Source organism: Cynocephalus volans, chromosome 9 (assembly GCF_027409185.1).
Source record: "Cynocephalus volans isolate mCynVol1 chromosome 9, mCynVol1.pri, whole genome shotgun sequence".
Lineage (NCBI taxonomy): Eukaryota > Metazoa > Chordata > Mammalia > Dermoptera > Cynocephalidae > Cynocephalus > Cynocephalus volans.
The window spans coordinates 33,457,338-33,474,346 of record NC_084468.1 but is presented as its reverse complement, the minus strand read 5'-3'; the positions used below and the strand labels follow the sequence as shown (position 1 = coordinate 33,474,346).

At 39.9% G+C, this 17,009-nt stretch overlaps 1 protein-coding gene across 1 annotated transcript in view; it reads right to left on the bottom strand.

Annotated features, from left to right (window-relative positions):
• Positions 1-211: 211 nt before the first annotated feature.
• NWD2 (NACHT and WD repeat domain containing 2) overlaps positions 212-17,009 on the bottom strand; it is a 187,205-nt gene continuing 170,407 nt past the window's right edge. Inside the window, exons 4-7 of the mRNA XM_063107329.1 lie at positions 13,788-13,991; positions 11,623-11,767; positions 7,858-8,447; positions 212-4,144 (exon numbers count right to left, since the gene is read on the bottom strand). Coding sequence (XP_062963399.1) covers positions 212-4,144; positions 7,858-8,447; positions 11,623-11,767; positions 13,788-13,991 — 4,872 coding nt within the window. The remainder of the gene's footprint in view (positions 4,145-7,857; positions 8,448-11,622; positions 11,768-13,787; positions 13,992-17,009) is intronic.

Genomic DNA, 17,009 nt, shown 5'->3' with positions numbered 1-17,009 from the left:
TCATTCCTTCATTCCTTTGAGCAAAAGACTATACTGAAACCAACCTCACATTTTTGTACATTTCATGAGCATGTTAATAAAACCCTGGAATTCCAGCATCTTTCCTGTCTTTTAAGAAGTGAGTAGTTTATCATTTGGGATAGAGAAGAAACACTTTTTTTCCCTTCTGTATGTGGATCGTGTGTTTCTGTTGAGCAGGATAAACATTTTGTTAGTTATCAGTGGCATAGCTGTGGCCCCTGAATTCTAGGGCGGAGCATACCCGGTCATAACAAGAGTTGTGTTTCTTGGAGGGCGTTGCTTCACTGGACTCAGTGGGGTCACTCACTGTGATGGGGCTATCTCTTGCAAAGACCTCAGTGGATTCTCTCCATAAGCAATCCACGGACACTTTAAAACAATAACTGTTACACTTTGGTCTGGATGTCTGTGTTGAATTGCTGAAAATTTGTCTGCTATTTGAAGTGGCAATTTTAATTTTCAGTGCAGCATCTACACGGTCCACTACTGTGTATATCCCTATACTCCCATCATCAAAGCCCACAATAATATTCAGGTGCCTCTGAGAGAGGGCAAGAAAAGTTGGCGTTTTGTAAAGGGAACAAGCACCGATATTTTTACCATCGGCAAGTCTCATTACAATTAAACTGGATATTGCACCATTTTCCTCCTCCTCCTCCCCATTTCGGAAACAAATGTATACCAGGTAGCGACCATCTCGAGACAACCTCTGCCGCCAGATGATCCCAGAGGCATGAACCACCCGTAATTTACCACTGTGTAAATCCAGGACATTGATATTTTCATCCCCCCGAGATATAATGCCTAACTTTCCATTGGGAGAAATTTCAAAATCCTCCAGATTTTTCAAGAAGTTGTTTGGAAGTTGCACACGTCGACAGATCACTTCATCTGTCAGACTCCAGATGTTCACAGTCTCGGCTGATGTGATGAATACAATAATGTCAGGACAGTCGGGGATCAATTTAAAATTCACAATGGTGGTCCCGTCTTCACAGCAAAATTTCTTGGTGATACTTCCTGTCCAAAGACTGACTGCCAGCACTTTGCTTTTAGTCATTCCCACCACAAAGGTATTTGCAGAGGTAATAAAGGCATTCTGCAAAGTGGTCAGTATGTTGCAGACCCTGTGGCCTGTGGCCAGTCTCCAAACCCTGGAGGCATTTTCTTCACAGAGAGAAACCACAAACTGGTCATTGTGTGTAATCAGCAGCTGAGATATTCTCTGCCCATTAATTCGGAAGAGGTTTTCACCACTGATGGTATGCCAGACATACTGGCTGCTTTTGTCATCTGATGTCACCATTATGTCTCCTGCAGATGTTAACACACAGTGTTCAACTATTCCTTCATGCTTAAACACTGCTTCAATAAACCCACTGCTGAAGTTCCACTTATGAACACAATCAGAGCCATCAAGGGAGTAAATGATTTCCCCTCTAGCAGGCAACACTAGACTTTGAATGGGTTTTCCAGTCTTATCTATGTTGGACATAGCTGTGATTATATCTATATCCCAAATAGAAAGAACACCACTGGTTGATAAAGACAGTAGCATATTGTGGTGACTGGATTTCACCAGCTTCACTATGGTACCCGAGATTTCCTGTAAGCTTGCCATACATTGTCCCGTGTCCCGCCTCCAAAAAAACACGGCTGAGGTATTCTCCATGGTTGCAATGATGCAGTCTCCATTCTTGGACAGGACAGCAGATATAAAGCGTTCGTTGTGCTTGGCTCTGAACTTTTCAGCCACTTTCCACATGCCTGTATCTAAGAGCTCGATGCTGAGGGCTTTGCAGATCAGAACTGCACTTTGGTCCTCTGAAAGTTCAATGCCTACTACCTCGCTGTCCTCTCTTCGGCAGTCAAAGTCATCAGTCAGCTGGGGGTTGGAAATGTCCTCAGTATTCCAGACAGAAAGACTTCCCTCACTATCTACCATTACCATCTCTTGAGCCGTGTCCAAGATAAGAAGAAACTTCACAAACCCTCCTGAAAATTCAGATGTCACTGTACATAACTTTTCTCCACTTCCTAAATGAAATATGGTGGTAGTGTTCAGGTACTGTCCACAGAAAGCATACACACCATCCAGAGAGCACTGGACACATGTCACTTCGTACCAGCAGTGGAACTGGTAAAGGGGCCATCCGTATAGCAGATCGATGACAGTGACATCTTTGCTGGCTTCGAGCCATGCAAGGGCATGGTTCACAGACAGTGTAAACCCATTGATGTAGGTGGAGCTGCTTCCGTGCTTGGTCCCTTTGATTTCCACTTCAGACAGGAGACAAGAATTGACATTGTCATAAATCAACAGGGTGTTATTTGTTGTAGCCACCACAAGATACTTTTCGTCACTGCTTAATTTCATGCCCAGGATGACAGACTGGGCTGTAGTGATTTGCCTGAGTAGCTGGCGAGTTTCTACATCCCACGTACTGATGGAACCATTTTCTAAAGCTGTGAGGACAGTACTGGGGTTACAGGTAGGCAGAATCTCTGTGACATGCAGGTAGCTGGATGACAGGGGAAGACGCTCTGGGCTGTATGTCACATCCATGGATGAATGCAGTGGCACAATGGAGCAATATTTGGGCCCATCTTTGTCACATTCTAAAAGAAGGTGTCTAAGTTTGGGCAGGGAACTCACAACAGGCAGCAGTCTTTGCTGAAGCTCTGCAGAAAGGGAGCCAGGAAACGCAATGACCTTGTTTTTGATGCCGCGGAGGGTGCTGGCCAGGAACTTCAGTTCCTTCTCCTGCGAGTAGTTGTAAGCCAGCTCGATGTCTGAAAGCACTTTGTCAAACTGGCCAATTTTGATCATGGTATAAAGCCAGCTGAAGTTCATGATGATGCCATAAAGCAGGTCATCTGTTTTTCCACACCTTGTCAGGTGGTGCAAAAGCTCACACATTTTCCTATGATTGACGAAAAAGATGTCGGGCTCCAGCGGGTTGCACTGGAAAACCCAGGGCTGGTCCGGAGCCTGCCTGTCAAAGGAGGCCTGTTCCATGAAGTGCTTTTCTTCCTCTAGCAGGCTTCTGCTCTCTAAGTCAAGGCAGCTGTTCAAGTAGGGGTCTTCCAGGCAGAAAGCTTTCCTCCTGCCCCCTGACCAGACCCCCAGAAAATAATCTGCCAGGACGGTGTGCATTTCACGCAGGTGACCGTCATCCTGAAGATACAGCTTCTGGGCTATAAGCTGCAGGTGTCTGTTGGCCCAGACCAGGAGTGTGACATTCTTCACGTGTCTTTCTATTAAGTACCCACTAAGACCTTCCTTGAGCCTTGCTATATACAAATATGGCACTCGCAGAGGATTGCTGGGCCTGGTGTTCTCATGGAGCTCGTTCATAACGCTGTTGTCTAGGGCTAACACATCCTCCAGTTCCATTTCACTCAAACCTATTTTGGCCATGGTGATATAACCAAGAGCCCTGGAGACCAGTTTCTGGCCACACCTCTTTTGCAAGGACCAGAATAACTGCTCTATACTTTCATGAACAGTGACACAGAGAGAGGATTCATCGACGTCTTTGTGAGATCTCCAATGTCTCACCTCCCTGAAGGTCAGGTTCACAAACATTGGCAGTGTGCACTTGGAGAATGCATTGTTCACGTAAATCTGCTGGCCTGATGTGACCTTCCTTTTGACCCGCAGCAGCTGGTGTTTGAGGACCTGGCTGCACATCTTCCTGTCCCGGGGAATCAGCTCGATGTAGTTGTCTTCTTCATGGATAAGGCACCTTAGTTTCTGCAGGATCCCATGTTTGTTGGGCAGTGTGGAGAGGACTATCCGTACAAAGCGGGGAAGGTGAGCTGGGAGCCACCAAAGCTTCCTGGCATCATCATTCTCTGAGAGCTGCTCCAGGGCATCCAATAATATTACTAGAGGTCTCTGCAATGAAGACTCATTCAAAAGGTTTATGAATAAGTCACGGAGGTCATGGATCTTCTTAGGGTAGCTTTGAACCAGACACCGGTAATTAACTGCCAGCTGTTCACAAACACTTAGGAGGAGGCTCCTAAGGTCAGTACTCATGTCTGTTGTTCCTAGAAATCTCACGACTACTACTGGGTCAGATTCTGGTCCTGTGTCTTCATGTAGCCAGCCATAAGCCTAAAACATAAAAGCAGGGTTTAGAATGGTATTAAGTATTCACATGATCATATACAACACTGTTTACTCCCTCTAGAGCTCAGACTTCTGGTAACCCCTATCATGCAGAAAGTAGCCTAGAACCAAGAAATGGAAAAACCATCTAAGAAGGCTGAAGAATTATCGCTAAGCTAATGTACTAAAAGCTACAGCTGAGACCCTAAGGATTACCCTTACTAAAGGCAGTAAAACAGTGATAATAGTATTATTCAATCATAAGGCAACATGTAGCTTGTATTCAACAAATTACAGAGTGTTTCATAAACTGTAAATCCAAATATCTAGGATGGTCAGTTTTTTATCACTGAAGCCCAATTACATGGCAGTTGTTGGCACATAGTAGGTACTTAGTAAATGTTTGTTTAATGAATAGGTTAAGTAACGATTTACACATTGTATTAAATATTTTCTTTGAGAGAACCTAATGTCTCATGTACACATAAGGCTGACCAAGTCTCCAATTAATTAGAATACTGTAAAAAATACTCTGTAGCAAAATTATGTTGAATATAATCTTTTATGATTCGGAGACATTTTTGTGTTGCTATAGGGTCATCATTATGATTATTATTTATTTTATCATAAAAATCTACATAATGTTGATTAAAAAAGTTTTGTTAAATATTGTGCTTTATAAAAGACAGTTTGCTACATAAACATGAAGTCATCAATCCTCACATTATGGGATTACAGTATCACTTAACAGAAGAGGTAACTATGTCACAGATTGGAAAAATAACTTGCTTGGAGTTAAATGGTCAATAAGAGATGAAGTTGAAGTAGAAGTCATATCTGACTTTCATTCTAAGTGCTCTCTCATTTTGTTTTTTTAAATTGTGGAGTTAGAGTAAATAAAACATATGAGAGAGCTGCTAATGAGATATGATCAAAGTATAAAATATTCCAAAGAGTATTTTTAGGGAAATAAAGTCCTTCGGTAGTTCTTGGAATTTACCAAGGATACTCCTTAGAAAAGGAAGTGTTATTTCACACATTAGGATGTAAGTTTATGAAATTCGGTTCCTCAAGAGACAGTTCAGGTTAAGGTATAAATAAGTTTAGAGAAGATGTATGGATGTCAGTTTTGTAATGAGCTATTAAGGAAAACATGCATTTTACTGTTGTTTAGCTCCAACCTTTGAAACTGATTTAAAGGAAGATAATTCTGCCATCCTACAACTATCCTTCGGTGCAAATCATAAACAAAGTACAGTTTGCTCTTCCTACATTGATTGCTTATGATGATCACATGCATCTTCCTCTCTCTTCCCAATCACACGTTGCTGACTGTGTGATGTCTATGGAGTGGCTCTGCAGTCATGAGCTCATGTCTATGAAAATGTGGGGTAACTCAGGAGGCAAACATGAGATGTCTGTCTGCATCCTCACAAGGGACATGAAGTCACAGGAGAGTACAGGTTGTTGTTGATGGTGGGTCAGTCATTCTCCAGGGGAGAGGCAAGTGGAGTGTAGGCCAGGGACCTAGCAAGGAGAGGCTTCTTGGGGGACCAGAATCCTGAACTGCGAATAGGGAGACTCAGGCAGTTAGACAAAATATCCAGAAGAGCAAGAGCTTGGAAAGCCATTTCTCAAGATGATCAACTCTGGACTGTCACCACATTCTGCCCTGCTTATCTCTGCAGGCATATAAGCTCATCCCACGTATTATTTGACCTTTCGTGCTAGAGCACGTGGATGCAGCATATGCACGTTTACCTTCATCAAATTCAATAATATTTGTTCCCTCTGGGCACCCTTACCTTTCCCTCCTCCACAAGGAGAAAAGCCTGCGAGTGAGTGTGAAATGGCATAGACAAATGTTAACTGATCTGATTTCAGTTCTCATGTGCCCCTCACGCTGTCATTATCTTACGTTTGAAGATGCACATACAGATTAGTGTTCAAAGGTGCACACACTCACACATGCACACACATATACAAGATTTATTCTGGTGCAATGTGGATCCCAAATGCAAGCCTGCTGCTTCATCTGGTGCTCAGATAAAGAAAGGGCCACATCTTCTAATTCAAGAATAAAAACCAGCTGGGCTTGACATTAAAATATGATAAACTGACCTTCCTAAGGACTTTTCAAAGGTAAGTGTGATATACATAATTTTCACCCATGAGCTTACTTTGTTCCTTAATCCCCACATAAGGTGCAATGTAACAATCTCTGCTCCTGTCCACAAGAAGAACACTGCTGAGATTCTCAATTAACATTAGAATAATATAAACCATCATACTTTGGTCCTAAGTGCAACAGGAGGTTTAAAACGGAACTAGTTTAGTCCAGTTTAGGCTGAAGAACCAAGCCAGTAGATACCACATTCTAAATGGGGTTCCAGACCATCATGCAGGACTTGAAAGGGAGGTTCTGAAAAACAGTTTTGCTATGCTACCTTTAGTGGACTCCGTACTCGCAGCCTAAAAGAGATTGGAAAGGCTGAGAAAAAAGTTGGAGATTAGGGTGCTGTGGCTTGTATCTATCACCACCCATCCCCAAAGGGAGGTCAGAGAGGTGCCCACCCTTCATTTCAATGGATCACTACATAGTGCCCCCTAAACCTTTGGGGACACGGTCATCTGGTATCTGATGACATCTGAGAAGTATGAAGGTCGAGTGACAGGCTGGCTGGCTGCTCCGATGGGGGACTGATGTAAAGCTGCTATACTGGGACTGGCCTGTAGGTCAAGAGTTTCCCAGGGTAAAGCAACATCCGAGTGTTTCCCATGTGCCAGATGTGAACTACAGGCAAGAAGGAGCTGACAAGGGTTCTGTTTGCTTGCTTTCATTTTTTTTTCTAAGGAGTGCGCTGGGCTGTGGAGAGGATCTTAGCTGAAAGATACTGGGGTGGTGGGGGTTGTGTGGCTAGAGGTCTAAGAGCTGAGAAGTAAACAGCTGGAAGAAAGATGCATTCCCCTGTGTCTAGGGAACTGTAGGTAAGATTTGCTCAGGAAGGACAGGACAGAGGTTGCAAAGGGGAAGGACTTCAAGAAACCATGAAAAGGCCTCAAAAGAAATGGGGGGCACCTTTAAACACCTGCTAGGAACAGAAAATTCAGAGACCAGTTCAGAACAGTACTGGTCATGGAAGAACTTTCTGACCACCTTACCTTTCCTATATCCCTTAAATAGCAGCCCTATAGGGGTCATAAATGTGGTTGGGGTCAGGAAAGAAGGGAAAGAAGTGCAATTTGGAAAAAGAAAGAAGATGGCCATGCCCCATTTCCCACTGTAAGTGCCTTGCTTATGCCAGGCCTCAGCTGCGCAGACCACGCAGACCCAAGAGTTAATTATTAACTTAGGCTGGACATAGAAATTACTGAACTGAGACTGATTTGGTGACTAGAAGTGACTAGAGGGCTTGTCTTTGTCTGAGTAGGATGCATAGAGTCATTGGGATCTGCTCTAGTTTTTATCCAAATGGGGTGGGGAAAACTAGCCCACAACGTGAGTTTAAACAAACAAAAATAGAGTTGCTTTATAGTTGTACCTGTGAGTCTTGCTCTTTCAATATAACTGTTACATGACAAAATAGAAACACTGAAGTACCCATTCCAAATGGATAATTCAGATAGTAAACACAGAAAATGGAAATAAGTTTGATCAATTTATCCTTTCCCCAAAGTAAAAGTTTTTACAAATATCATGGGAAAGAATAGACTTTTACCTTCTTTGCTACTTCAGCTAGCAGAAGGGTCTTCCCAGTGCATGGTCCACCATATACAATAAGAGGGTTGATGTGCCCAGTTTTGCTTGGAAGAATGTATTTATGCACTATGTTTAGAGATTCGGATTTGTACTCGTAGAAGGAGGCATATGTTTTACATAATGATGAATGCTGAAGGATTTCGTCGTAGAGTGTATCAGTTTCAGTGTCAAAATTCTGTTGTACCGTTGCCTGAATGATATCAATCATATCCTCATAAAATTGTTTACCAAGTCCTTCTATGTAATGGTTTTCTATTTCTTGGGAATAGCCTAGTTTCATGTCACAATGAGTAACAGATGTGTACACTCTCAGATTAGATGACGCAACAATAGTAGGAATAAATTCATCCCTGAGTTTTATCAGCTTCTCTTGGGCTTCTGGATCTCGAATAATCCTTGGTTCTGTTCCAGTTATATCCATGTATTTTCCCATCTCTGGGATCTTCACAAAGCGCTCAATGTTAGCAATTTTCCTAATGTAGCAAACACATTTCTTTAGGAATGCTGGAGTTTGCTTTCCTAGAGCGAAGTCAAACTCATCCTCTATAGCTGAAAGAAAATAACACAAGGAGTTTATTGCCTAGAACGAAGCAGCCAGGTGCCCACATTCTCAACACTCAACTCTTAGTTGTTAGTGGAAGATTATTTTGTTTATAGTTTGTAGTGGAGTAGTCTATAGAATAATTAATTTCTCAATTCCTTAATTTCCTATTTATCTATTCCTAAGCAGCCTGGAGCCCAGAAGAATGGGTTTTAAATTAAATTATTTAGTTTCCTCCTCAATTTGAGGGATAGGTTGAACATAAGCCTAATAAAGAAAGCCCACCAAGTTTATAATCAATACTTTTAAGTTGCTGCTTAGTTTCCCTCATATACTTCAGTGATTCTAAGAGAGAACAGGGACCAATTTGGGCCAGGAAAGAAAAAGGAGGAGGCTGGGTGATGTATCTAGTTTATTTGTTCCTTGCTTTTCTGTTTTTTATAATGAGGTTTCACCATTTTGTCTGAGGTGAATTGTACCCCAGACAGATACATTCAAATGTAGATACAAAAGCACATTTTAAAACAAAATATGATCATGTTCTGATTACTGATCGATTTGAATTATCCATGTTACTGTTAAATTCCATTATATCCATCGGAACAGGCACAGAAAAATAACTTACCATACAACTTCATTTCTTCTAAAATAAACCATATTATGGCTTACAATACATACGCTTACATACAAGTAAATGTACCTTATAAATCATTTGAGTCCCTATAAGAACATTTAAAACTGGATCAGCAGTAATAAAAACATCGTTCAGGGAAAAAATTTAAAATAAATAAGATAATTAAACCAATGGAAATGAATTTTAACGCAAGAAGTCTTCTAAAATTGGCATTTTTCTTTCTTTCCCTCCCTCCCTCCTTCCCTTCTTCCAATTGTGGTCTCCATTGAGTACCTACTATGTGCCAGGCATGCTGCTAGCTGCTTAGGATACAATGCTGAGAGAAAATGCCATTGTGGATGGAGTGCTATGGACTGAATGTTTGTGTCCCCCCTCAGAATTCATATGTGGATATCTAAACTCCAATGTGATGGTATTTGGAGGTGGGGCCTTTGGGAGATGATTAGGTCACGATGGTGGACCCCTCATGAATGGGTTAAGCGTCCTCATAAAAGGGACCCCAGAGAGCTCCCTTGCCCCTCCTGCCATAGGAGGACACAGCAAGAAGACAGACATCTATGAACCAGGAAGTGGGCCTTCACCAGACACGGAATCTGCAGGTTCCTTGATCTTGGACTTCTCAGCCTCCAGATGATGAGAAATACATTTCTGTTGTTTATAAGCCCCCCAGTCTATAGTATTCTGATATAGTAGCCCAAATGGACTAAGACATGAAATTTATAGTCCAGTGCTGGATGGCAAACATTAATCCTACAATCCCACAAATAAATGTAATATGATTGTTTTTAGTCCGGGGACAGGGGAGAACATGGTGCGATGTTCAGTCAGGGATCTAACCCACTAGGTGGGGAAAGGGAAGACTTTCCTAAGGAGGTGACTACTCAGCTGGGATCTGATGGAAGCATGGTGGGAGGAGGGCTCTTAATGCACAAGACTGGTCTGGCCATAAATTAGAACAATTTTTATGTGCAGGCCACAACTCCAATGTCAAGCAAAACCTAGAACACACATACATATATTCTATAAAGTAACTATTAAGGAAGGTGGGAATTTTATTTAAAAATGGTGCCTCTTAGTGGAACTCTTGCAATAATATTTTTTTCAGTAATGATAGCAATCAATCACAGTTTTCGATTCAAGTGAAAAAGATATGTTTATAGCCACCAGTGTTCAGTAAGCTGTGCCATGAGCATCAGTACATTTTACAAATGGTTTTGATCAAGCAAGTTGGTTAAGGAAGCCAGTTAAAGGAGCTTATACAACATATGCCTACTCTTCTTTTTACAGGAGAGTAAAAACTTGTTATAATGTAGACAAGGGGAGATGTAAGAAGTCTGGACATCATGAGCTGCTGCAGAAAGCAGCCTTTGGCCCATCTCTTTTCAGGCCATCTGGATTAGCAGGTGCTGCATTCTGAGAGTATCACAAAGAGAAAGGAAGTGGTCAACCTTCAATGTCTATACACAATATGCAATAATCAGAGACTTGTGCTGCCACTTTGACTCCCAGAAAACAACTCAGCTGCAATCAACCAAGTTGGTAGCGCCCATCTAAACTCAGCTCATGGGAAAAAAAGAGGCTGTACACGGAGTACCTGGTATTGTTTAGACTTAATAAGTATACCTGAATAAACGAGTGATGCAAAGTCAACTATCTAAAGTTATTTTCAGAAGCAACCTCATGATTTTAGGGGACTTTTATTCATAATTTCTGACATCTCTTTGCCAATAAATATAAACATTCCCCCCTCCTTGGTAGAAAACTAAATCTGTTTTCTGTCTTTGTATTTTCCTTGACACCATAAAATTTAACCAGTTATTACACTCGATGAAAGTAACATTGGAAACAGAGTCCCAGCCCTGGTAACTATCATCCATGAGACATTAATCTCTTTATCATCTCCAAGTCCACTCAGTTTTGATGTTCACAGAAAGGTACCATTTTGGAGTCTAATATATTTCTCTTCCTCTCCTATTGTTTATAATTTTTTTTCTTTTTTGCAGCTGGCCAGTATAGGCATCAAAACCTGGACCTTGGTGTTATCAGCACTATCCTCTAACCAACTGAGCTAACCCCACCAGCCTTCCTCTCCTGTTGTTTAAAAAGGCGAAACCAGAAGTGTGAAAAATTACAACAGATATAAGTAATAACACCACGCTCTAACCAACTGAGCTAACGGAGGAATTGGTAAAGGGACATGAAAATCAACTACATTGTATATGACAAATTAAAAAATAATAAAAAATATAAGTAATACACCTTTATGAGTTCTAGCTAGTATTTTTATTTTCAAGATTTCTGAAAATTTTCAAGTAATGTGCTATATCCATTTGAGAGAGCTTGCACTTCTCTAGCAATTTTGATTGTGCAGGCATGATCTTAAAATGAGTTTGAAATGTAAAAGAAATAAAATTGTCACAAGCAAGAAACAGTCCAAGCAGAAAACAGTCCACTTGAGTAGTTCCGAATTTGCAGAACCATAAAAGGGAAGCAGTGATGCATCTATTATTTGGTTATTCTTTAGTTTACTGAGCATGTATAAAAATTACCTGAGAACAGGTACCTCTTAGCTTGGCTGTGTTTCATTTTCCCCTTTTCGTGCAACAGTTTTACAGCAACCTTAAATATCTTCTTGATCTCATCTGATATCTCTTGCCATGTCTTCTCAGTTTCAGCATTGGCAGAATGCTGCATCTATGGAAATATATAAGTAGGAAATCGATCTTAAAAATAATTTTAAAAATCCCTATATTTAAGTGGAAGAGAATTTCTATTATTCAAAGGTCTACTATGTGCCAATACTATGATAGGTGCTGTATAGACAGTGTCTCATTTAATCCCCCGCACCAATAATCCTGGAAATTAGAAATCATCTCCATGCTACAAGTGAATTTGAGCAAGTTACATAAGGGCGTGACCTAAACAGTGTTTGTTGGGTTTTCTTATTATCCCATGTTTCCCTCTCTTGAGTTTTGATACAAGTGTCATAACAAAACAATCTCTTCAATGCCCTTCGAAGGGGAGAGAAAGTTAAAGGGAGGTACTCATATGTTATTTAATTTTCTGTAATTGTTTATGCTTCACTTGTTTTGATGATTTGCTTGGAAATAAAATAGGAGGATTGCCTACCAAGAAAGTAACATTTATATAATCTCTTATTCATACATTCATTTATTCAACAACAATGCATGCAGAAATATAACATGGAGGTTTGGGAATAATTTAAATTTCCCTAGAGGATCATAGAAATAAATAAAGATGAAACAACTAAAGCCAATTAAATAGTAACATATGAACAAGTGTCCCCAAACCACTGTGTAAACCTTGTTTCTTAAGGTAGCATGTTCTTTGCTATCTACATTTACTCATAGCATATTTAACTGGGAAATTAAACTAAAAAATTTAAAAAGAGACTATAAAAAATAGCTACGCAAATTTTAAAAAGAACCTCCACTCCCCCAAAACACACACACACACACACACACACACACACACACACACACACACACACACACACACACATCTTCCACAAAATAAAAAATATAACTGTTGAACTTGAAAACTCAATGTATGCACAGAGTGGACACAGCTGAAGAAAAAATTGGTGAACTGGAAAAAAGATCTGAAGTAATCTTCTGGAAAACAGCACAGAGAGATAAGAAAATTGATAATGTGAAAGAGAATTAAGGACATGGAGGACAGGCTAGGATGGTCTAATGTACATCTAATTAAAGAGCAAAAAGGAAAGAACAGAGGGAATAGAGGAGAGACATTATTTGATAACATGATGGCTGAGGATTTTCCAGAACTGATGGAATATATGACTTCACAGATATAAAAAGCATAACATACACCAATCAGAATAAACAAATTATAGAAAAATGGGCAAGTAATATTTTCAGATAAACAAGCACAGAATTTATCACTAGAAGACCTTCATTAACAAAACTTCCAAAAGATATACTTCCAGAAGAAGGAAAATGACCCCAGAAGGAAAGTCAAAAATACTAAAAGGAAAGGTGAATAAAAAATTGGAAACCTTTGGATTAACTTTCTTTTCTCATTTTTTTTTAGAGTGTACAATGTGATGTTTTGATACATGCATACATTGTGAAACAATTACCACAATAAAGCTAATTAACATGTCCATCACCTCACATAGTTACCTTTTTTTCTTTTGTGGTAAGAGCATTTGAGATCGACTCTGTCAGCAAATTTCAAGTATATGATACATTATTATTAACTGTAGTCCCATACTGCACAATGTCTCCAGAACTTATTCATCCTATAACTGCAAGTTTGTACCCTTTGACCAACATCTCCCCATTTCCCCCATACTCCAGCCCCTGGTAACTCCTTTCTACTCTCTGCTACCATGAGTTCAACATATGAGATTCCACATATAAGTGAGTGCATCCCACCAACAGTGTGCCAGGGTTTCCTTTTCTCCTCATCCTCATCAGCATGTGTTATCTTTTGGCTTTTTGATATTAGCAACCCTAACACATGTGAGGTGACATATCTCACTGTGGTTTTTTTGATTTGCATTTCCCTGATGATTAGTATGGATTTAGTTGTTAAAAGGAAATATAGGGCCTAGGGCAGAGTAACTTTTTGTATACTGTGACTTTTCTGCAGAGAAAACCACCCCTGGGTGACATAAGCAGTTTAAAGTAATGGAGAGATCAATATTGTGGAGAGGAAGGCAACTTACTGCATTTTTATTGCTTCTCAGCATTTCTGATTTGGGTCTGAGGTAATAAGCTGCTGGCACCGAGTTCTCATCTCGACAGTACCACTCTTCCAGTAACTTAGTCTCCAGCTTTGCCTCTATGGCAGCATCCAAAATCATTTCAAACTCGGAGGCTTCAACTTCTCCCGGGATTCGAATGTTCCCATATTTTTCACCTAACAGTCCCTGTGTATCAACAAGAAAGTTCAGTTTAATGTATCACCAAGAGAGTTCGTTTTAATGTTCACATCACGTGGTCACTCAATAAATATTAATAAATAGATAACAAGATACACTGCTCCACCAGTTTTCTTTTAATCACAGCAGATACTTGATTTCACAAGTAAAATTAGATCAATGATATTATAATTATAATAAATGACTTACATGCTGAGAAGTGAGATTGTATATCACACCAGACAAATTCAAAACACACAATTTTTGTGGCAAAGTTACTTTCTCAAAGTTTACCTAGTGCGACCAAAGCTGTTTTACTCTGAGAATTGTTTTGTTTGTGACAAAGAAAAATGACATGCTGAGCTCTATGAAATGTCGAACATGTAATGTCTCAAACAAAAGAATTGTGTTGTTGAGATAATTCTCAGCCCCAGATTCACACAGCTGCAAAGGAAAGAAGTATAACATCACTGAGTATATACCACCACTGACCCCATCAGTAACTGAAATAAAAATTTCAAATACAAACAAGATGGCATTTTCTTCTTATTAAATTTGCAAAAAACAAAACAAGCCAAAAAACAAAAACAAACAAACAAAAAAACCCCACAGAAAACAAACACACACAAAAATGTGCTCAGCGTTATGTGAAGCTGGGAGAAAATAATCATATAGTGCTGATGTGCGTGTAAAATGATCCACGATTTCTGTGAAGAGTATTCTGGCAATATGTTTAAAAGCCTCACAAATCTATATTCATTCAAACGATGTACCGAATCATGTTGTAGAACTATACTGACTTAGAAAGATGCTTATAAAATATTAAGTGAAAAGGGTAAGTTACAAAACAGTATGTATAACATGATTCCAGTGTTTTATATAAAGAGAATATTATATACGTATATGTTACAGAGAGAGTGAGAAGAGAGAATGTCATGTATATATGTACACACAAACATACATGTACACATAAGAGATTTTATGAGAATACACCACAAGGTTGTTAATGCCTATTTTTGTGTGGGTGGTTTTAAATTTACTCAGGTTGTTTTATAAGTCTATTGCTTTTTTATTAAAAACATTTTTTTTTTCTTTTTGCAGTACATATATATTATAGTGAGAAGAACAGCAGGTATTTAAAAATTTTAAACTTAGTGATGCTGCCTGTACTCCCTTGTGGAGTAACTCTTTCAAGGGTACTCTAAATGTTTGCTTAAGCCAGTGGTTTAGACCTTGTAAGACATGCAAATTCTCAGGCCCCATCCCAGCTCTACAAAATCAGGAACTGTGGTTACAGAGCTGAGCAATCTGTGTTTTAGCAAGCTGTCTAGGAGACTGAACTTCTGGCTTAAGCTAATAAAATTATCAGCTTATGTAGCACCTGGTATTTCAATTCATCTTCAACATCTTATCTAGTAGAAAGGAGGAAACACAAAGGAACTCTTACACAAATCTACAGCATCTAAGGCAATTTTGTTTGCTTTACAGTAAACATGGGAAGCTTTCTGTTTCATCTGTGGACATCATCACTCTTTCCGCTGGGTTGACTAGCACCTTTAGCATAAATATCGAGCCTTGTCTATCCACTGAAATATGATTGTTGGTTTGGCTTCCCCAGGGGCACTTCTTACTACCTCAACTGCCTATCACTGCAACATTCACAGCGTTCTTTCATGTGATATAAGCGAGAGAATAAGAAAATTCTTCGGTAGATCTCTGTCCAGAATAAATTCATGACCTAAACTCCACCACAAGATGGTAAGATTCATGAGGGTAGAAGCCAGAGCTCTTTATTCCTAGCACATAAGTATTAAAAAACATATTTGTTGAATAAATTAACGAACCATGACAAAGAAAGATATCATTAAAGTTTGTCCTACTCTTATCTGAAGCTTCTTGTATTCACACAGAATAGTCCAGCTCTCAACAGATAGAGTCACAATCTGGGAAGGTACGATTTTGTCCCCTGTACTAACTTCAGCCTGCATTCCTCAAGCAGGTGCTGTATAAACACATCTCTGGCTAGACCATGCCCTTCCTATGTTCTTAGCATGTGTTCCACCTCATATACCTGGCTTTCTGCAGGTGACTGTGCTTAAATGAACTCACTCTTTCAAGCTCAGGTCTCCTCAGTAACAGCCTCAACGACCAGGCAGGAGGCAGATACACCTGTTTGTTCTCTTTGGCTACAAAAGTCACTTTGTGTAGGCTTGAACGGAGGGACTCCACGTTACTGGTATCCATTATTTCAGCATGGTAGATGAGGGTTTTACAAAGGGTTCTTTTCAGATAAGGACGTTCTAATCCCATGTCACTGTATTAGCCTGAAGGGCAATTAAGAACACTTTTATTTTAATCTGCATTGGTTTGGGACCATTCTTGATAACAGGCTATATGTAACAAAAATGAGGTATACTAGTCCCCTCATATCCGTGGGGGTTACATTCCAAGACCCCCAGTGGATGACTGAAACCGAGGATAGTATCAAACACTGTATATATTGTAGTGGATTGAATTATGTCCCCTCAAAACTCATTGAAGCTTGAACTGTGTTTCCCAAGTTTTATTTATTAAAAACTTGGTCCCCGCTGTGACTGTTAAGAGGGTGGGAAATCCTATCATGGTAATTGAAAAGTTGAGCCCTGAAGAGGTGATTACATTGTGGGACCGTGAAGTAGTGAATGGATTAAAAATGGGGTCAAGGGCATGGTTCTGAGGGCTTTTAAAGAAGAGGAGAGTCTGTCTTTTTCTGTCTCTCTGCTCTCTCTGCTTCCACCATCCTGCAGTATGAGACCCCTGGGTCCCTGTCACCACCACCAGATGGACTTTGGACTTCCCCGCCTCAGAAACTGTAAGTAGTAAATTTCGTTTTCTTTAGAAATCACCAGTTTCAAGTATTTTGTTATGAGCAACAGAAACAGACTCATACATATACTATGCATTTTCCCAGTACCTTCATACCTATGATAAAGTTTAATTTAAATAAGATTAAGTTAATCTGACACAACACGCATCAATAGGAACATG